The sequence below is a fragment of the Neomonachus schauinslandi genome, chromosome 1 (assembly GCF_002201575.2).
Source record: "Neomonachus schauinslandi chromosome 1, ASM220157v2, whole genome shotgun sequence".
Classification (NCBI taxonomy): domain Eukaryota; kingdom Metazoa; phylum Chordata; class Mammalia; order Carnivora; family Phocidae; genus Neomonachus; species Neomonachus schauinslandi.
Window position 1 is genome coordinate 121,188,053 of NC_058403.1, and position 21,440 is coordinate 121,209,492.

The 21,440-nt window shown below is 46.7% G+C and overlaps 1 protein-coding gene across 1 annotated transcript; it reads left to right on the forward strand.

Annotated features, from left to right (window-relative positions):
- The first annotated feature begins 983 nt into the window (after positions 1-983).
- NME9 (NME/NM23 family member 9) lies at positions 984-21,133 on the forward strand. Its single transcript, XM_021678752.1, has 11 exons — positions 984-1,016; positions 6,199-6,256; positions 9,332-9,435; positions 10,196-10,267; positions 12,180-12,296; positions 13,581-13,656; positions 15,636-15,718; positions 16,013-16,105; positions 17,288-17,442; positions 18,723-18,859; positions 20,994-21,133. Exons 1-11 carry the CDS (start codon positions 984-986, stop codon positions 21,056-21,058), a joined length of 993 nt encoding a protein of 330 aa, XP_021534427.1. The 3' UTR covers positions 21,059-21,133.
- Positions 21,134-21,440: the final 307 nt, after the last annotated feature.

A 21,440-nucleotide genomic window follows, 5' to 3' on the forward strand; every position in this document is an offset into this window, starting at 1 on the left:
CAACACCTGGAGCCACCCCTGGCTGGCATGCAGTAAGTAACAACAGAAAAGCTGCACAGCAGGGGCCCCTGGGTGGCTCAGACGTTAAGCGTCTGCCTTCAGCTCAGGTCATGGTCCCAGGGTCCTGGGATCAAGCCCCACATCGGGCTCCCTGCTCAGCGGGAAGCCGGCTTCTCCCTCTCCCACCCCGGCTGCTTGTGTTCCTGCTCTTCCTGTCTCTCTGTCAAATAAATAAAATCTTAAAAAAAAAAAAAAAAGAAAGAAAAGCTGCACACCAGCTCTGGTTGGGCTGGAAGTATGCAGGGCTTCGGGGAGGCAACTGTCCAGTACCTGAGTGCACAGGGTCTCTGCTTGCTGAGTCCAAATGCCCCAGACACTGACAAACTCATCAGCCAGCGAGAGCGTCCCTATAGCACAATTCGGCTTGCAAGGGGGCGGGACTCCCTCCCGCCGTTCTGCGCGCCCGCGTTGGGCGTGGCTTACGCGTACGCTTGTTTATTGTTGCCCTGACGACCGTGGCTGGGTCTCTAACGACTAGGTTGGAAACTCGCGGCAATTTGAGGACCGTGTAGCTGTCGAGGGATCGTTCGCGGTGGCTCAGTTTCCCAGGAATATAGTGCAACAGTAGGGATAACAGGGTTCTGTGGCCTTTTCCTGCCCGAATTCCCCGGCAGGCGCTCTGATGCCTGAAGGGCTGCATCGCCGGGCTCCCCCACTCCATGCTGGGAAGGGGCTTTGCCGAAAACCGCCTGGAGAGCCACGACCCTGCGGGCGGCAGGCTCTGCTTCCCACCCTCCACCCCGTGGTGTTCATTTTGCATCGGGGCATTTATTTCGCTGCCACTTATGTTTACCTTTAAAGGGACGGGGCTTTGTCTGAAGGAGGCTCTGGGTTTGCTGGTTTTCGCAGCGGTTTGTCTCCAGGCTGCTGTTGGGAACAGTCCGAACCCGAAGTAATAGGGCTTCTGTCTTCTTTGCAGAGCCATGGGAAGCAAGAAGAAGGAAATTGCCCTGCAGGTAAGCCTCAAGGAGCTCTTGCTTCTAGCACTTGGTTGGGGGTAGGGGTTGAGGAGTGGAAAGAAATGTATAAAAGTGATATTATTTGCTAGCAGTACGTGACAGACAGTGTTCTCAAACTTGAATATTGTACCCTTCCATCTTAAAGGGGGAAAAAAAACCCCAACAAACTTATCTCGACCCCCAGTGACAATTTTTTTTGTGCCCTTAAATATAAGCAAACATAAAATGGGGTATAAGCTCTTTATGCTTATAGTGCTTATTCAAACATAACTCAAACATGAATTAAAATAAAACTAAAAACGCAAGAAAATATGAACAAATACATTTCGATACTGACATATTTTTTGTTGAAATATAAATGTGGCTTGCTTCCAGAATATGATGTAGGGTTCTTTTGAGTTTGGGCATGCGTCCGTAACTACATGCTCTCTGGAGACCCAGTTCTCCCACCACTGCTCTTTGCAATCATTTGCTTATTCAACAAATATGTTTTGATATTTTACGTGCTGCACATTTGTTGTATAGAGTGCTTTACTTCATTTGCACCTGGAACAAATGACTCTGTAAGCCCCCATCTGCTTTGATTCCTGATCCCGGACAAGAGGGAGTGTTTTATCATAAGCAGATCATCTGGATGATCTGTAATTTGTGCACATTTTAAAGCAAACTTTACAGTGTCTCATAGTCAGTTCAGCCCATCTGGAAACATGCTCAGGCGCCACCTGCAGAGTAGAGTGGCAGTGGTCTTGAGACACCTGATTTCTCTTTCATTGTCCTTGGTGGCACCAGCACTTTACATGTGAATTTCCAAAGCCTAATGATTTAAAAAGGGAGAAAGCAATGTCACTGTAAGGATAGCATGTACTAGGAGAGGGTGGGAAGAGCTTTGGACTGAAGGTCTGAAGACCTGATAGAGTTCTTGACTCTTCTCTTAGTCAACTCGGAGACTTGAGATCAATCACATAACCTCTCTTGCTATAGCTTGCCCATCTGTAGAATGAGTGAACTATCCCTAAGGGCCTTCCAGCACTGGTGCTCTAGTACTCTGGAGTTATGAAACTTTTCATACGTCTTCATTCTGTCTGTAAATAAATTCTAAACACCTGGACTTACTGCTTTGTGAATGACTTCCTCAACCTCCCTGAGACTCCATATCCTTTATGCAAACAGGAAGGATAATACATAGCCTGCAGAGTCATTTCGATGAGACTCCTTTAGGAATTTCAAGGCTGGACTGATTGCTGTCTGTGATGGCTCTAAGATTTTTGCCCCATATGATTATCTTTTCATCTGTCTATGCCTTGTATCTCCTTTGGGATAATATTTTTTGGTGATTTCACAAAAATGTTATTTCCCAGAGCTCTGAATTCAGTTTGGTACTCCAAGTAAGTACTCCCGATTGCTGAGGGATGTGCATGGAGACATCTGTGTGAACACTGCCTCTCTACCAGGTCAGCTCCTTGAAAGCAGTGCTGTAGGGTTTGCAAGCCCAGGAACCCTGTCCTCTCTTTGACTAAGACTATTTTGGGCTTCTTCTGTGACTGAGACAGAAATCACAGGACATCAAGAGACAATCTGGCCAGAATGTGCCACGCATTCCCCATTCATTCCCGACCAAATGTAGGGCTTAGTGAAGTCCAGACATTTTCCATACTCTCCTGATCCTGGCCCATTCCTAGGAGCGAGATTCTTTAAGTGTTCGGAGTCCCTGCCCCATAGCTGGTGAGGCTTATCCCACGACAGGGGTGTACCACAGAGAGTTGCTACTGACGGACCAATGAGCCACCGGAAGCGACTGTTATGAGAGAGGGTGGGGGTGGGGACTCTTATGAACCATCTGTCACCTTCTTCAGGACTACAGTTGTGAGCCCAGAATGACGTTGGTCCAACTCTCTTAGATCCCTCAAGGCATCAAGAAGAAGACTCTTCCGTTTTTTCTGTTTTTTCATAGAAACAAAAGGTATGGAGATATGATCTCTTTAGAAAGATGGATCTTTAGTAGAAGATTGCAGATGTTACATGTTTCCAGCCCTTTTAAAGGAACAAAGGCCTTAGCATACCTGTATTAAGAATGAGTGATCATTGCCATGGTCTTTTAATTTTTATAGTTTTAAATTAGCCCCACCCAAACTTACTAATTACAAAGTAAAAGAGAATAATTTCACAGTGCAGGAGACTGACAGAGCACCTTAATCAAGTGATCCAAGTGAACATGAACAATAAGGGGCAGATCGAAATTGTGTGTCACCTGATAGGATGCAATGAGAGAACACTCTTCTGCTTCTCTGACACTCCACCCAAACCAATTCCAACCAATCCAAAGATGCACAGCCTGAATCTAATCAGGAAACATCAAACACACCCAAACCAAGGGACATTCTACAGAATAACCCTCCCATAGTCGTCAAGAATGACCCTGAGGTCATGAAAATCAAGGAAAGACTGAAGAACTATTCCAGACTGAAAGAGACTAATCCGGTACATGATTCTGACGAGATCCTTTGCTATTCAGGACAAATAATGTTGGTAAAACCTGAATGGGACCTGAAGATGGCATAGTAATAATATATCAGTGTTTATTTCCTGACTTTGATGGTTGTATTGTGGTATGTAGGATAATGTATTCAGAGATAATGGGATATCAGGTTAGTAATTTAAATCCAAATAATTTCAAAATAATTCAAGTTATTTAATAATTTAAATAATTTCAAATAATTCAAGAAGTTCTTTATACTGTACTTGCAAATCTTCTATAAGTTTGAAATTGTTTCCAAATAAAAACATTATTCAAAAATGTACACTATTAATAATGTGCTATGTATAACATAATATGTATTTCTCCTTAAATTTAATTTATGATGGAAACCAGAATACTTTATAGATAAGAGGAAAATGTGAAGAAATGGCAATAAACTCAACTTATTATTTCTGATGTAGATGTTTGGAAATACGTAAAAAAGATGTGCAAAACTTAGACACCAAAAAGTATGAAACATTGCTAAGAAAATTAAGGAAGATTCAATAAGTGATGAGAAACATGATGTTCATGGACTGGAAGACTCAATGTTGTGAAGATTCAGTTTTTTTCCAAATGGATCCATAGATTCAATGCAATCCCAATTAAAATCTCGAGTTTTTGTAGAAATTGACAAGCTGGTTCTAAAAAAATAGAAATGCAAAGGATCAAGAATAGCCAAACATTTTTGAAAAAGAAGAACAAATATGGAAGCCCCACACTGCCTGATTCCAAGACTTATTATAAAGTTACAGTAATTAAAAGAATATGGTGTTGGCAAAAGAATAGAAAATAGGTCAATGAAACGGAAGAGAGTCCAAAATAAACCCATGCTTATGTAGTCAACTGGTTTCAACAAAGGTGCCAAAGCAATTTAATGAGGGGAAAAAAAAAATCTTTTCAAGAAGTTTTGCAGAAAAAACTGTACCTCTACATGGAAATAAAACTAACCTCAATCCTTCCCTCACAATACAGGCAAAAATTAATTTCAGATGGCTCATGGACTTAAATGTGAAAGCTTAAATTATAAAGCTTCTAGAAGAAAATGGGAGAGCATCTTTGTGTATATACGTATATATACACACAATCTAATAACAAAAAGGCCAACAATCCAATAAAGAAAATGGACAGACCAATGGGCACTTCTCAAAGAAGATAAATAAATGGCTGATAAGCACACTAAATAGTGATTATTTTAATAATAAATACCTCTTTTAATAATTTTAATAATAAGCATTATTTAATAATAATGCTTAACACCATTAGTCATCAGGGCAATGAAGTTACAACCACAATGAGATACCACTACATTATCATTAGTGTGGCTAAAATCTAAAAGACTAATATTATATTTTGGTAAGAATGTGGAGCAAGCAGGACTCTTATACTTTGCTGATGAAAGTTTAAAATGGTATAATCACTTTAGGAAAAGCACGGGCAGTTTCTTATTAAACTGAACATAACATTTACCCTATGTCCCAGCAATGCCACTCCTAGAGTATTTACTTACTGAAGACAGATGAAAACGTGAGCACAACAAGATTTAACAAGAATGTTCATAAGTGGGGCGCCTGGCTGGCTCAGTTGGTTAAGCATCTGCCTTCAGCTCAGGTCATGATCCCGGAGTCCTGCTCAGCAGGGAGCCTGCTTCTCCCTCTGCCTCTGCCCCTACCCCTGCTCACACAGGCTCTCTCTCTCTCTCTCAAATAAATAAAATCTTAAAAAAAAAAAGAAGAGTGTTCATAAGTCGTTATTTGTAATAATCCCAAACTAGAAGTAACCCAAATATCTATCAAGCAAATTATGATATAGTCATACAATGAAATATGCTCAGGAATAAAACTGGACAAACTACTGACACACAACCACACAAATATATCTCCCAAAATACCCTGAATGGAAGAAGCTAGCACAAAATAATATGTGCTGCACTATTCCATTTTTAGGCAGTTTTAGAAAAAACACATCTATTGTGACAGAAAGCAGATCAGTGTTCACCTGGGGTGAGGAGCGGGGGTGACCGGGAGGAGACAGAGGAACTTTCGGGGATGACGGGGAAGTTCTGTATTGTGATAGGGGTGTGGTGACCTGGGTTGTGTGCATTTGCAAAAACTCGGCGAACTGCAACACTTTAGTTCTGTGTATTTCACTGTATATAAATTATATATCTCCAGAATACGTAAAAAGACCAAAGAAAAAAACGAATGAATACCTCTCTGTATATGAATCTAGATAAATGTCAAACTGGATTTGAGTGAGAACAAAAATTGCAAAAAGATCTCTATAGTATGATATTATTTATGTACATTTTATGGACACAAAACAATTTTATATATATTTTTTTGGACGAGCAACAAGAAAAAATTATTTTAAAAAAATGAGATTTTCTTAGGTTAGTGGTTATTTGTGGGGATTGGAGGCAGGAAGAGACAGGAGGAGAAAGGCAGATTGGGGAAAGAAGACAGCTTGAGCTGTATTTGTACCTATTTCAGAGAGGGAGGGAGAGAGGAGGAGGGGAGGGAGGGAAGTGGGGGGAGAGGGAGAGAGGGAGGGAAGGGAGGTAGCAAGAGGTAGGTAGGTAGGTAGGTATCTGGAGCAAACACATCAAATCCTTTCCCCATCCATGCCCTCAGTAATACAGACTTTGTTCTTCTTTGATGTTAGGTTAACATCAGCACCCAGGAGCTTTGGGAGGAAATGCTCAGTTCCAAAGGACTAACTGGTAATCTCAGATACGTTTTTAGATCCAGCCTTTTCAAAATTGCTACATGGCATACTGAACCAGGCAGAGAAAAGCTGCAATGAGCACCATTTTCCTATCTTGAGTTTCATAAATTAAGAACCAGGTCATTTCTTTGTGCGTGTGTATCTATCCGACTTGCACATCTGTTAGTACGTTCCGCTCAGGAAAACAGTCAGTACTGCCGGGTAACAGGGCTCCCTTGTCTCAGAGCTGACTGTCCAACCCAAGGGTTGTTTGGTATGAAGGAATGAAAACCTCTTCTGACTACCTGAGGCATAAAGGGGAATGTGCCGGAAGGAATATGGGGATCTCTTGGAACTCAGGGGCTGGAAGGAGAGCTAGGCATCCCAAGGGGCTGGAACCAGGGACTGCACTGTCATTAAGATCCAGCATAGCCACTGTCCTTGGGCCTCCTCGTCCCTATCCTCTTGTATGTTATCGATTGCAATTTACTTAGTAGTTTTTAAAAAAATGAACATTTATTTTTTTTTAAAGATTTTATTTATTTATTTGAGAGCGTGAGAGAGCACAGAGGGAGGAACAGACTCCCTGCTGAGCAGGGAGCCCGACGCAGGGCTCGATGCCAGGACCCTGGGATCAGGACCTGAGCCGAAGGCAGACACTTAATCAAATGAGCCACCCAGGTGCCCCAAAAATGAACATTTCTTATCCCACAGTTTCTGTGGGGCTGGAATCCAGGTGTTGCTTCACCTCTGGTTTGGGATGTCTCTGGTTTGGGGTCTCTCACCAGGCTGCAGTTAAGGTGTAAGACAGGGAATGTCAAAGCTCAACTGAAGTCCAATTTGCTTCTAAGCTCGGTCATGTGGCTCTGACAGATCTTAGAAGGTCATTTCCAACTTTATTCACGAGGCTGTTGGCAGGACTCCGGGCCCTGCTGGCTACTGGCCAGAGACATCAAGTTCTTGCTATCAATTTCTCCATAAAGCTACTTGCAACACAGTAACTTTCTTCCCCCAGAGGAAGGGGGGCAGAGGGGGAGGGAGAGACATATGCAAGTCAAAGTCTTTCTATAGCTGAATCTGAAAAGTGACATCCCATTGCTTTGCCCTACTCCGTTGTTAGAAGCCAGGCACTAGGTCCGGCCTGCCCTCAAGGGCACGGGGTTACATCCCAGGAGGCAGGACTCCCCCCTGGCCTCTTAGAGGCTGCCTGCCACACCTGCCACTACAGTTCCTTTCTCGTTTCATTGATGGTGCGTAGCTCTGGGCTCCCTTCCTCTCTCTGTATCCGCTCAGTTCTTCTCCCTATAAACACACCTGCTCGGCCAGCTTGTGTCTGCTCTTACCTCTCCCCACGCATGAACGTGCACACACACACATGCACACACACCTTTTCATTTTCTCTGTCATTTCTTTCCTCCCCGATGTCTTCTCTGTTTTGCTTTGTAACTCTTGATACACTTCCTCTCCAGTCCTGCTCTCTGCCCCATAACCTGTGAAGTATGCCCTTGCCCCACCACTGCTCAGAGAGCCAGGGACTACGAGGGGAGATAGGAAGCTGAACTATGGGTGCAAATCCTGCAGAGAGATTGGTAGCTAATTGGGTCCCATTTTTTCCCTAGTGGGAGTGTGAACCTGCTTTCCTTGGTGGGCCCAAACACAGGCCCTTGAGGTCTTCAAAGACTTTTTCCTGGCTTGACCCAAATGCCTTCCTCCCCCATTACACCTCCCTGGTGTATTGAAATCCCCAAGCCCCTCAAGTGTGAAGCTGTTATCCTCAGCGAAACCCGGAGCTTTGTCCTCCACGTGGGTGCCCAGGAGGCCCAAATCTGTCTCCGTCTCTGCAGGTACCTGGTTGCCTTTGAGACCACTGACCTTAGATTCTCTTGCTCGAACGGGAAACCCAGCATGTCTAGAACCCAGTTGATGTTTCTCTTTCCTGCAAATGATCTCTCCCTGCCACCACCCAGTTCTTTTCCTCTGCCAGGCTCCAAGGTAGAGTCCTTTCCACACCCACGTGACTTTCATCCCCCGCCCCCCCCTTCCCTTCCCTTTCAAAGTCTTGTGGATTCCTGCCTTCCTTCCCTCCCACCCCCACTAACCCCCTGTGCCTGGCTTCCTCATCCCTCCCATACCCAACTTGGTTCTCACTTTCTCCCTGCAAAACTATGTTGCTTGATGAAACTAACCAACACTCCTGAATCCATGCATCTTGCTTCTTTCCTGGAGTAGTTGAAAGAGCATGCACTCAGATGAACCTGGGTTTAAAACTAGATTCTACCGCTTGAGAATTTAATTTTTCTTTTGTACCTTGGGTTAGTTACTTCACGTCTTTGAACTTCATGTCTTTGAACTTCACACAGTCTAGCACTAGCTGTGTCGTCATGATGGGGCTGGACACGTCCTGCATGTATCTGGTACACATGTGTTGGCTTAGCTTGCTTCGCTTTCCCACAGGCCCTGGGGCCTTGTGCAATCAGACGAGAGGGTTCCCTCAAGCCCTGTCCTGGCACACTCCATAGACTGGGACTGACAAAGAAAAAAGTAGCCAAGTTACCATCTAGGTCTCTATCAGGTACACTTTTCAGGAGAACAATGTTGATTTTATAAAGTAAATAAAACTCTCCTTTACCCAAAGAAGTGGCTTTTAATCCATCAGGGGAAAATGTCAAAACTGTGTTTATTATCAAAGCAGCTAAGAGTTGATTGTGTGCTGACAGGCCGCCTACCGTGACCTCTTTTAGAATAGATAATTTTAGTACAATTCAAATATTTATTGAGGGCTACTCTGTACCAGCCTGGCCATGAACGTAGCCTGAAATGACTGCAGGTAAAAGATCCGTAAAGAAAACTGTTTTCTACCACACTTACTTCATTCTGTTTAGAATTCAGAACCCTGAGTTCGTAAGAATAAGGGGTGGCTGTGTTTCCATGCTTGACCCTATTCCAAGGGGAGAATAAATCCCTTGAACCATTAAATAACCCTGCAAACAGATGTGCACTGGAGAGGAGTTAGAGTTTGCAGGTATAAATTTTGCCTGACATGGTGAGTGCTGGTGACCGCTGAATGTTCCTGCTTCTTGGTTCCACACAGTTGTTGACGTCTATCAAGGCTGGTGTGGGCCCTGCAAACCCGTGGTGAGCCTCTTCCAGAAGATGAGGACGGAGGTTGGCCTGGACCTTCTGCATTTTGCATTAGTAAGATCCTCTCTCAGCAGAATGTTACACGACACTGTAAAATAATTAAACATTTAAAATCAGGGACAGGAAGCATGAGCTGCCTTTTTTCCAGATCATTGAAAAGGCATCGGTTGTGAAATTTTGGGTCATCAGTTACGGTGCTTTATAGTTTCTTTAGAGATAAAAGATTCCTACCCCACCCCTAGCCCCCGACAGTCACTCTGAGCTCTGGCATCTCTTGACCCTGTGCACAGGGAAGGGGTGCACGTCACCAGACACGCATGCTCCTTCTGGCTCACGAACACTGGGGACTCTGAAGTCTTACTCTCAGAGCACAGAGTTCCAAGATTTTTATGCTGTCCTCCATCATGGGGAATTTCTGGCCAATATTTCCTTGGATGAATGTATGGAAATGGGAATAAATTCCAGAGAAGTGTGTGAGAGACACTCGGATTAGAGGTTCATAGGCGGAACACAGGAGAAAATTCACCCACGCTGACCTCTCAAGGACTCTGCACTTTCTTCATGGGGAGTCAGTTCTGACCCTTCTGGGGAGGGTGTGTGGCAGCAATGCCTGCCCCCGCACAGGGCTTCTCAGACACGGAAGGCAAACTGTGTGTGGAGAGGGGGTGTGTGTGTGTGTGCGTGCTGTTTATGGGGTCTATGTGTGTATATGTGGGGTGTGTGTCTGTGTGGGTATTGTCCTGTGTGGTCGCCCACCATCATGCCCCTGTGTCCCTGGCACCCCAGGCCCCTCCTGACAGCTTGTTTTCTCTAGGCAGAAGCAGATTGTCTTGATGTCCTTGAAAAGTACCGAGGGAGGTGTGAGCCGAACTTTCTGTTTTATGCAGTAAGTACATCTGTAGAACCAGACCCAGAACCATTGCAGATCATCAGGGTTCCGCTAGAGGCATCTCCCTGAAAGTCACCAAGAGGCTTCACTGATCCAAACAAGGGATTGTTTCCTCCTTGACTGCACTTGTTATCTGGGGTAAGGAGAGGCATACTTAAGTCCTGGTAATGCAGGTCCCTGCCTCGAACGGTGGCATAGCTTGCTGGCGGGGAGGCCCGGGATGACACAGCTCCCGAGGGTCACTCTGGACTCAGCAGCCTTCCTGATTGGCTGTACACAGGAAAGAATGGGAGTCACTCAAAAGCGTCTGCTCCTTCTGGCTCATGGACAGAGCACAAGGTTTCAAGATTTCTATCCTCCGCTCTGTAGAGAGAAGCTTTCAGCACACATACTCTAATGGGGTAGACAAGCTCTGCGTTCACTTTTATTTAATCGTAAGATGTGAAGATATGTTTACAGAAATTCAGAAATGAAAGGGACTGTCGAGGAAAACCAAGTAGTTCCGTGTTTTGAAAGATAGTTTGGATGTCTTGGGGTGTGACATCCACGCTCTGGCCCCATGCCCCTCCGGGCCCACTGCCTCACACCTGGCTTCCTAGCTTAGGTCACCTGCCAGGCTCCAAAGGCTTGCGACAGATACGCTCTTCCTGACTGCAGCCCGTCCTCATCCAGTCAGGGGAAACTGAGACCTACCCTCCCGCCTCCTGACAGCCAGGCCAGGGTTGTTCACTTCGGAAACCTTCAGATTCCTGCCCACAGCACTACACGTATCACAGATTGGAAGCCTATGGCAAACATTATTTGGGTGTTGATTCTTGACAGAAGACTGGAGTTAGATGCTGAAACATAGGTGAGGATGGAGGGAGAAGTGGGAAGGAGCCAAAGTGACAGTGGCCACAGGCGCAGAAATGCGATTGCTGCCACAGGGGTTCGCTTGCTTGAGCCTGTAGTGATGAAGGCATAAATCACACTGGACTGTGTGGGAGCAGGTGCCAAGGCGGCGGGCTCCATCACAGCCTCTCACCCTGTGGTGGGCCCCCTGCGGGGCGGGGTGGGAATGGGGGAGGGCCCACTCTCCACCAGCTTCTGTGAGTAAGAGGCAGAGACTGACTGCTGGAAAGGTTAAAGCCGAGACTCAGTGGCCCCAAACACCACCTCCGCTGTGAATGAAGTTTCCTCTGACCCCCCCCCGGACGGAACTGGGAATCCATTCTTGCCCTGAATGCCAAGCATCCTGTATGTTCCCCCTCTTAAAGTGATGATCTTACTCTATTGTAATTGTTTCTTTGATATGACCACCTCTCTCCCCACTTGGCTTCCCGTTCCCTGAAGCAGGCAACTCTGGCTTTTCATGGTGACTGTTCATATTCTTTGCCTCTGTCTTGGGGCTTGGCAGAGTAAGCGCTCAATAGGTATTTGTCAAGTGGACGAGCCATGTCTAGGCCACCCTTAGTCACCCACAACTTCGTTGCCCTGCTCCTCCCTTAACTAACTCCCTGTTTCCCTGGAGGCAGCTTTGAAAGGAGAGGCATGGGGTAGAAGGCAGAGCAGTGGATGGCGTCCGGGGGGGGGTCAGAGGAAACTTCATTCACAGCGGAGGTGGTGTTTGGGGCCACTGAGTCTCGGCTTTAACCTTTCCAGCAGTCAGTCTCTGCCTCTTACTCACAGAAGCTGGTGGAGAGTGGGCCCTCCCCCATTCCCACCCCGCCCCGCAGGGGGCCCACCACAGGGTGAGAGGCTGTGATGGAGCCCGCCGCCTTGGCACCTGCTCCCACACAGTCCAGTGTGATTTATGCCTTGGGCACACGCCTAAGCAAAGCTCTTGGACACTCGCTGGCCCTTCAAAGAGATGAAGATCTGTGAAGAAGAGTTCAAGCGGTTTGGGTAGCGCGTGTGTTCTGTGTTCTAGGGGGGGGAACTGGTGGCGGTGGTGAGAGGAGCCAACGCCCCGCTGCTGCAGAAAACCATCCGAGAGCAGCTGGAGGCTGAGAAGAAGGTGCTGGCCGAAGGCCGCGAGCGAAAAGTGGTAAGGAGTGCTTCCACCAGCACCGAGCTCGGTGTCTCCCGGTCCCACCAATCTTCCTGGAGCGCTCAGTGGCAAGTGCCATTAAATGCCCACCCGAGGGCTCGGGGAGGCAGTGCCCACTAGGACATACATGCATTTTATTTTATTTTGGATTTTATTTATTTGACAGAGAGAGAGACAGCAAGAGAGGGAACACAAGCAGGGGGAGTGGGAGAGGGAGAAGCAGGCCTCCCGCCGAGCAGGGAGCCCGATGTGGGGCTCGATCCCAGGACCCTGAGATCATGACCTGAGCCAAAGGCTGATGCTTAACCGACTGAGCCACCCAGGCGTCCCATACATGCGTTTTAAAAAACTCATTTTAAAAAGTCGCCCCCTTCATCCAGAGCACTTGAACTTCTCTTATCCATTTCCTGTTCATCCCCTGCTTCAATTCTTAACAGGGGTTTCTGGAACCCTGACAATATGTTCAGAAATGAAGATAAAGTTATGGAGTAGAGTAGTGGGATAGAAGTCAGCCTCACCGTGAGCTCTCTCCTGGTGATATGCCCTCGCCTCCCATACCTGAAAGTTTTAGTTGTGATCCCCGAGGGATCGTTTAATTTAGAAATTAAGCTCTGTCATTCACACGAGCAACGGGATCAGCATGGCTTGTGATTTTGATAAATTATTTCTATGACAGCATAGACTACAAGTTTCTCACAAAAATTTGGCTGCCATTGAACACTGACACCACCTCAGATAGAGAGAGGCATTTCCTGGTGCTTTGAGCTTCTGTCCAATGAGCCTTATGTTCAGTATTCATTGTTCAAGTTTTCATATTCACTTCCAAATAGTGAAGCCCTGTTTTTATAGAATGGCTTAGAATCCATATTTTTCTCCGAAAATCACACCTGCTTGTGCCCCCTCCAGGGGGAGATGATGTCTTCACGACTAACGTTGCCCAGGGGAGCCAGTTGATAAGTATCTCCTTGTATGTCACTTCTTCCTTTGTCTTCTGGCCAACTCCCTACTTCATCTTTTCTACTTGATGTTTGTGGAAATGGGCCGAATCTAAACCTTAAAGTCAGCATGGATTTCCTTGTCTTCGAACACCCTCACCTCCACCGTCATCCGGCTACTAAAAAGGATCTTGTAAAGTTTCCAAGGCTGATGCTCTTGACCCCCTTTTCTTGGCTCTGCATTTCAGGCCTTTGCTTTTTTTTGGCTTCTGTCGGTTGCTGGAGGTCTTTGTGGTAATTTTAATTAGCTAACTACTTTCTGTTCATGACCCATGTGTTGCTCTAGATTAGAGACAAGGCTCTGTCTGATGAAGACGGATGCCTCTCCCATGACAAGGACAATGGTGAAGATGTGGACGTGGGTGAGTATAGAACCAGTAAGCAAGACAAAAAGGCAAAGCATATAGGTCATCAGTGATTTGGGCAATCTGAACTCTGGGAAGATTAACCGTGAAACATTCGGTTTCCAGTCACCTGACTTCAAACATACTGTGCCCAATCTCCCTTCTGCCCTTTCTTGACATTGTAGGTACTTTTTGCAGCTTTCTGATCATGCTCAAGTATCACAAGTATGACTTTCGGGGCTACTACCCCACATCAGGAAAAGCCCCACTTAATAAAAAGGAAGGTAGAATTTCAAGTAATGATGCTGGTGTTTCCTTAGTCTTCATTTGAGCTAAAGAGCTCATTTCTTTTTTTCACCTTTTTCTGAAGCATCCAAAAGGCAGGAGTCCTGGGCATCATAGTTCTTCCTGAACCTTTACTATGGGAAGAACAACTTGACCTGACAGCAGGGAAGCCAGAAGTTAGAAGGTGGCTTGTGACAGTAACTGAGACTCTGGGGGAAACCAGCATTAAGTTCAGGAACCGAGTTGGAAGGAGAAGGAAGATTTTTATTATTGTGTGAAGCAGAGAGGCTGTTTATTCATGTGGGGATAATGAGGACTGTTTGAGTTTGGATTCTAACAAGGAAAGAGGCACAGTTCGGAGAGCAAAAACACTTCAAGTGTGAAAAAATCAGTGTTCTGGCCTCTGCAGGAAACATTTGTTACCTCCTTTTTTGGATGATCTCCTCTTCCCTCCTTCATTATCTCCTCTCAAATCAAGTCTCTCCACCTAGAAAATAACCTAAAAGCCTGCCCTTGCCTTTAGCCTTCCTTCCCTCCATGCCTGAACTTCCTGAGCTCCCATACGCCTTGGGCACCCCTCACCTTCGGCTCCTGCCCGACCTGCTCCCTGGTGCTCATGGGGCACCACTGACCTTGGTGGCCAAATCCAACACACAGTGTCCAGTCATATCCTACAGCCTCTGAGGACTTGGATGATGTTGACAGTGCCTTCCTTCTCCAAACCCTCGTCTCTTTTGGTTTCTGAGATGTCATGACCTTTCTCGTTTTCCTTCTACATCTCTGGCCTCTCCACAGCCTCCCCCCCCCTTCATTGGCCTTTTCTCATTTGCTCCCCTTTCAAGCTGGAATTCTCTGGGCCCTGATCTGGCCTCTTCTCTTCTCACCCCGCGCCTCTAGGGGTTCTCATTAATGGGTCAACGTATAAGGGATTTCATTTTAAGAGTCCCTTAAAGACTAAGGATTCATGGGATATTAGAAATAAGAAAAATGGATAGATTTGTTGCTTAAAATGATTCACATTTTTGCAGTACACAAGTTTTTGAGATTTTCAGAGTAGGAAGTTCTCCTCAAACGCAGATGTTGTCATGTTTCATTGCCACACAACTGATGTAAAGGTTGAGAACAGGAAATAGGCTATGGGGGGTACAGAGTCTGTGGAGAGTGTAGGAAGCTCACCAAGGCCAAGTTGATACAAACAGGAGTACAGTAGGGCTGGGCTTATGGACTGGACACCGGGCCTCCTACAGGCCTGAGCAGGGACTACAACCATGTGCCACCTCCCGCGTCACCACAGCTGATTGGATCTATGGGCACTGACCAAAGAACAGCCATCAGGACACTGTTCAGGGAGCTATGACTGGTACCTTGGCTCCACACAACGAACTGGCCAGTCTGATCTTCTCTCAGGAGAACGTGCTGGTGCTGAAAAGTCATACAGACTCAGGGCCTGGGGCAGTCATTACTGCCCATATGCCAGAAAAGTTAAAAAGAAGCTCTGGCGAAGGAGCCAGTGGAGTTAGAGAACAGAGTAGACAGCAGCTAGAGGCTCAGAGTCAGGGGAGGTGACAGGAAGGCACGAGAGAGGCCAGGCCCGTGTTGCCTCTGTTCCAGCTCTCCCCAGCTCCAAGCTGACTCTTCCAGTTGTTGCTGGAGCTCTGCTCCTGAGTAGTCTCTGATCTCCTCCCTGCTCTCCCTCCCCACCCCTACCCCAGCTTCATCAGGGAAGACCTGCACCTTGGCCATCATTAAGCCAGACGCAGTGGTCCACGGAAAGACTGATGAGATTATTATGAAGGTAAGAGAGACAACGCTTCCCGGACAGACTGCCCTCATGTCTCCTCTGCTGGAAAAGCAGGGGCGGGGCATTGAACAACAGTGTGCTAGTGGGAAAAGGAGGCTTCTGAGGAGCTCCAACCAAAATTCCAGTTAAGTCAACGAAACATTTTAAATCCGTTTGGGACAGATACGATGAGGATGAGGGTCTTCGCTGCTTTTAATGTTATCTTTCCCATTATCTTTTACTTTTCAGTACATTTGAATGTGAATTTGGGCTTGATTTACCCTTTCACAATATATGTATATTTTACAGATCCACGAAGCCGGTTTTGACATTTTAGCAAATGAAGAGAGAACCATGACAGAGGCAGAAATGCAACTTTTCTATCAACACAAAGCTGGGGAGGTCAGCTCATCTGCTTCCACATGTCCGACACCTCTCATTTCTTTCTCTTTCTCCAACATTATGTTTATAGATTGATGTTAGTTTGGGAGAAAATTGAGTATTACGAAGAACAAGAATATGAACAGCAAGAAGGGCATGAATTTGCTCTCAGAATAATGATTATAGTCTGTATCAAGTAAAAAGTTCTTTGGTTGCAAGGAAGAGATTTTGATTCTAACTTAAGTAATGACATAAAGAATTTATTAGAAGGATACTCCATAGCTTCCAGAACTGAAGAAGATAGTTGAAGGAGTTGAACAAGAAGGTGTGGAGGAGAAGAACCAAAACAGTTGGGGCGCCTGGGTGGCTCAGTTGTTAAGCGTCTGCCTTCGGCTCAGGTCATGATCCCAGGGTTCTGGGATCGAGCCCCACATTGGGCTCCCTGCTCCGCGGGAAGCCTGCTTCTCCCGCTCCCACTCCCCCTGCTTATGTTCCCTCTCTCGCTGTGTCTCTCTCTGTCAAATAAATAAAATCTTAAAAAAAAAAAAAAAAAGAACCAAGACAGTTGTAGGGACCTTAGGAGCAGAATCCCATGAACAGTCACTTTAGGTGCTACTGTTGGACAACTCAGGTTCAACCACTTTCCACGTGCTTCTGCTTCTGACTCCCCTACTTGGGACGGAGGCCTAGTGGACCTAGCTTGGTCATAGCCCCACCTCTCAGGTGAGGTGTGTGTGTTTGGTGGGGTTGGAGGGGATGGAGGGGCATCATGGTTGTCAGCCAGACTAGGCCAAGTGAAATGGGGAAGGGCTACTCCCCAAAGGAAAACCAGAGTACTGCTACTTGAAGGAGCGGGAAGGGTTGCAAGGCCTTGCAAAAAATAAGTCTTAGCTACATCGCACCCCATGGTTATCCAGCATCCACATGATTTCCACACACGTCCCTACCTAACTTGTTATAGTCTCTCACCCAACCCCAAACAAGTCAATTCAAAGCCTCATTTTCCTGCCTTTGCCTTTATCTGGGTTCTCTGGGTGTGGCTGGTCATCACTACCACCCCTCCCTGGGCCCTCCATGGGCATGCTGGCCTGTGGCAAGGCTGCTCACTGAGCCCCTCCCTTCCTGAGGGTGGGATGGGCCCGCTGACCCACTATAGGCCCCAGGACCCCTGCCCTGGGTCACAGTTTCCTCTCCCTGTGCTAGGAGGCATTTGAGAAGCTGGTACATCACATGTGCAGTGGACCGAGCCACCTCCTGATCCTCACCAGGCCTGAGGGCACGGAGGACGTGACCGCTGCCTGGCGAACGCTCATGGGGCCCTGTGACCCTGATGTGGCAAGGAGGGAGCAGCCTGACAGGTGATGTCACCAGCTGTGTTCTTTTCATTTATCTCAAAACCTGGGAAGCCAAGAGCCCTGCTCTATATTCAGCCCCAAATTCCCCTTTTATGTATATTTGGAGAGACTCTGACCTCTTTGTTATCTATTTGAGGAGACCCTGCTATCTTCACCCTCTGATCCAGTCCTACAGTTAAGAGGGTTCCATAGTGTGGTCCCAGAAAACACATGCAACACTCATCCAGGAAATATAGGTTGCAGGGCCCCGGTAAAGTCTGCCAAGTCAGAGACTCTGGGCAGGGCCTAGGGATCTGCATTGTAGACTCAACTCTCTCCACTCTCCTCCCCACCCAGGGTGTTCTGAGGCCCCCTAGAGTCTGAGCACCTGGTTCTGCACTCTGCACTAGGCTGCCTTGGCCCTGTATTTACCCTGGCATCGCCAATGCCAAATTCACTGTCTTGCCTTTGAAGCTGAGAGAGCCCCAGCCACCAGGAAAGAAATGAGCAAGAGACTAAGTAATTGCAGTTGTACCCTGCAGTTGTAGGGGGCCAGAATATTCATACGTGGGACTAGTAAGACAGCCTAGGGTTCAGATCCTAGCTGACCACATACTCGGGTAAGTCCTTTCTCTGAGCCTCAGTTCTCTCATCTGTAAAATGGGGTTATGACACCTATCCTGGGATGCCACTGAGTGTTGTTAAGAGCACTTCCTAGGGCCATTAATCTCTCTGTGCCTCAATGTCTTCATCTGAAAAATGGGTACTACAATGCCTCAGACATTGATGTGAGGATTAAATGAGCATATGTACTTACGTATGTATGTGTATATACATATATATACATATGAAACACTTGGAACAGTGCTTGACAAAAAGGAAGCCCTGGCAATATTAGTATTATCTTATGCTGTTATTGAGGAATTAATGATGCACACCCTCGAGCTCCTGGCAGGGTGCTAGTCCCTGGTAGTGATAGCAACAAAATGGGAGCTCCCGAGCTTGCGCCATGACTCGTGCGTATTTAAACTGAGAATCATGACAGAGTGTCCTTCACAGAGCTGTGGTGCAGATGAAACGGGATCATGTATGTGAAGTACCTGGCAACCTGCCCAGAACACCCAACATCACGATGGAATAGATGTCAGCTACTGTCCTTGTTGTTCTTGGCATTTCCAACGGAGAGAAAGCCATTTCACAGAAACGCGGGGTGCTAACTGGTTGCTGGTGCCCATTGCCGGAGAGCAAAATGTTTCTTTGCAAATGAAACGACTGTTTCTTGTGCATTTTACCTATGTTCGCAGTCTCCGTGCTCAGTTCGGCACAGAAATGCCCTTTAACGCAGTCCACGGAAGCCAGGACAGAGACGCCGCCAGCCGGGAACTGGCATTGCTCTTCCCCACGTTTAAGTTTTCAGACGAAGTTCTAGAAGCCTCTCTGGGTAAGTCATCAAGGCCGTTTTGGTTCTTTATTAAATCTGCAGTGAGTATTTGGCGGGAGTTGATAATAACTATGTGGTAACTGAGTCTTCAATCTAAGAAGGTCCTATTTGAAAAAGAGGGGCCATTATATAACTTTAGTAGCAGTCCTGATCTGTTTTGTGTTTTCACAGAGTAATGATGTTGCTTTTTAATACTTCATTACCTTTTTTTTTTTTTTTTTTGCTGCATTCTTACTTTGGAGTCATATTTTCATTGCAAAGTTACTTTGCATTTTCTTGTGGAAACCACTGGGAAAATGTAACTAGCTTTCTAGAACCCTGCTTCAAAGCCACTTAGAGGCCAGAGGTCACTTCCTCACTTCCTCTGTGCTTCACACACCCCACGCCAGGCCCTTGGTGGGGTTGCTGGGCAGTGGAGCATTATACAAAAGGGCCCTGAGCCTGCTGTGACTCTTGTATCCCTCAGCCCCCACATTTTGGGTAAAGTGTGCTAGGTCATTTCCACCTCCAAATCTGGGTGAGAAACCCAAGGGGTCCAGAGTGCATGTGACTTACCCCACTCCACAAGTAGAACTAGGCCTGGCCTATGATGCTCCTGCTGCCGAGTTGGGTATCCGTGGTCTGAGCTTGAGGTGAGGTGGGAGGGGCCAGGGGGTGAGTATCCTGGGAAAAAGCAAAGGATGTGAGGGTGGGATTCCTGGGAGAAGGCTGCATGTAGATCTGAAATGGTAACAACACACTTGGGCACAAATGTTTGGGTTTTAATCAATATATTTACCTAAATGTTTGCTATGTTCACAGTCTCCTCAAGATCTGAATCCAGCTGAGTAAGAATAGGTGGCCTGAGGGCAATGGAAGATGGCACAGGAGCTGGCCCATGCCGGCCCTCATTTAATCTTTGTGGCTGCCTGCTGCCAGCTGAGGGGCAAGCTGGGTGCAGTGGTGGGGTGTAGAGTAGAGAGAGCATGGGAAGTGTGGCGTTATAGGCATCAAAAAGACCCAGTTTGACTCATGCAAGTGTGTGCTGTGGTTCTTCAAAGCCATTCCCCTGCTGGGAGGAAATCTCACTCTGGTGACCAGGGCCCGCTTTCCTCGAGGGACCTGCCCTCAGAGAGCGCCCCTGATGCATTTCCTTATGTGTCCAGGGTCATGGCACATCTTCATCCTTTGGGGGGCGATTGGAGACAAGTAGAATAACTCAGGGCCAAGTCTGGGGAAGGAGGAGAGTGGCCCGGCTGGGGAATACTCATCGGAGCTACTGAGGAGAGTGTTGGGAGATCGCGAGCCTGACGTTTGGGCCCCAGGTGATAATGAGCGACGGGGACAGTTCCACAGGGGTCTGAGCCCAGACACATCCCAGGGATAAATACCCAGCCTCCTGAGAGCATGATTCTGAAGCAGGCTTGTCGGGGTGCTGATGTGCTGCTCATTTGTTTGATGTGTCAGTCCTCCTCAGGTGTCAGGAGCACAGTGTGCTTCCAACTTACCCATCACTGTCTCTGCTAAGGGTCAGGGCTCAAGGGCACTGGAGACAAGACCATCCTGGGTTTGAATCCTGGCTCCGCTAGTTGTCAGCTGAATAGCCTTGGGAAAGTTACCTTTCTGGGCCCCAGGTCCCTCATCTGTGAAATGGAGATATTGACAGACCCATTATTAGCCCCGTATGACAGACCCATTATTAGCCCCATAATAACATCTCCACAACAGGGATCTTCCTCACAGGGCTGTTGTGAAGATGGAAGGACACAAAGGATATTGAAGTTCTTAGCCTGGGGCCTGACAAATATTAAGTCCTCAACAAATTACTCATTCTCCTGATTTTTTTTTTAAAGGTTTTATTTTTAAGTAATCTCTACACCCAACGTGGGGCTCGAACTCACAACCCCAAGATCGAGTCTCATGCTCCACCAACCAAGCCAGCCAGGTGCCCCTCATTCTCCTAATTTTTAATTCCTGGTCCGGAACACACGTATTAGGACCTTTCTCTGCTGTCCCTTCCACCCTGACCCCTCACTTCATTGTCTGTGATGTACTTAGATCCCCTTTTCCTGCTGTTTTGTGGATGGTGAGTGGGACAGAGGACGGGCACAGGGCTACGTTTCAGAAGTCCTGCAGAACATCTGTTGTCCCACAGGCCACGGGGCTGAAGGAGCGGCGGGCCCCACTGAGGCACATCGATTCCCTGAGGACATGGACTGAGAGGCTGGGTTGCTCTTCCAGAGCATGTGACCAGGGGCAAGGCCACGAGATGAAATGTCAGTGCACTCCAATCAGCTTCACATAGGAAAGCTCCAGAATCGGAACTTACTCTTTTCAGCACCAATACTTTTTTGGTTTAGCTATGTCTCATGAACAGTAAGAATAGTATATACTTTCTTGCCTTATTAAACAGTATATAGAATACATAGTTTTTTGCTTTTGTTTTTTGCTACCTCTGGGATTTTATAAAATAAATGGACATCCGTTATTTTACCCTGGCGTGATATGGTGACATCTCAGGGGATACTGAGTTACACAGGACAGTGTTGCCCCAATAATAAATCTACTTTGTGGACTAAACAAGTTTAAAGTTCAAGTTGGT

Coding starts and splice junctions, on each gene's coding strand:
- NME9 (XM_021678752.1), top strand. CDS start 984: ATGGGAAGCAAGAAGAAGGAAATTGCCCTGCAG. Junction 1,017..6,198: donor AGAAGGAAATTGCCCTGCAG/GTAAGCCTCAAG, acceptor CTTTGATGTTAG/GTTAACATCAGCACCCAGGA. Junction 12,297..13,580: donor AAGGCCGCGAGCGAAAAGTG/GTAAGGAGTGCT, acceptor GTGTTGCTCTAG/ATTAGAGACAAGGCTCTGTC.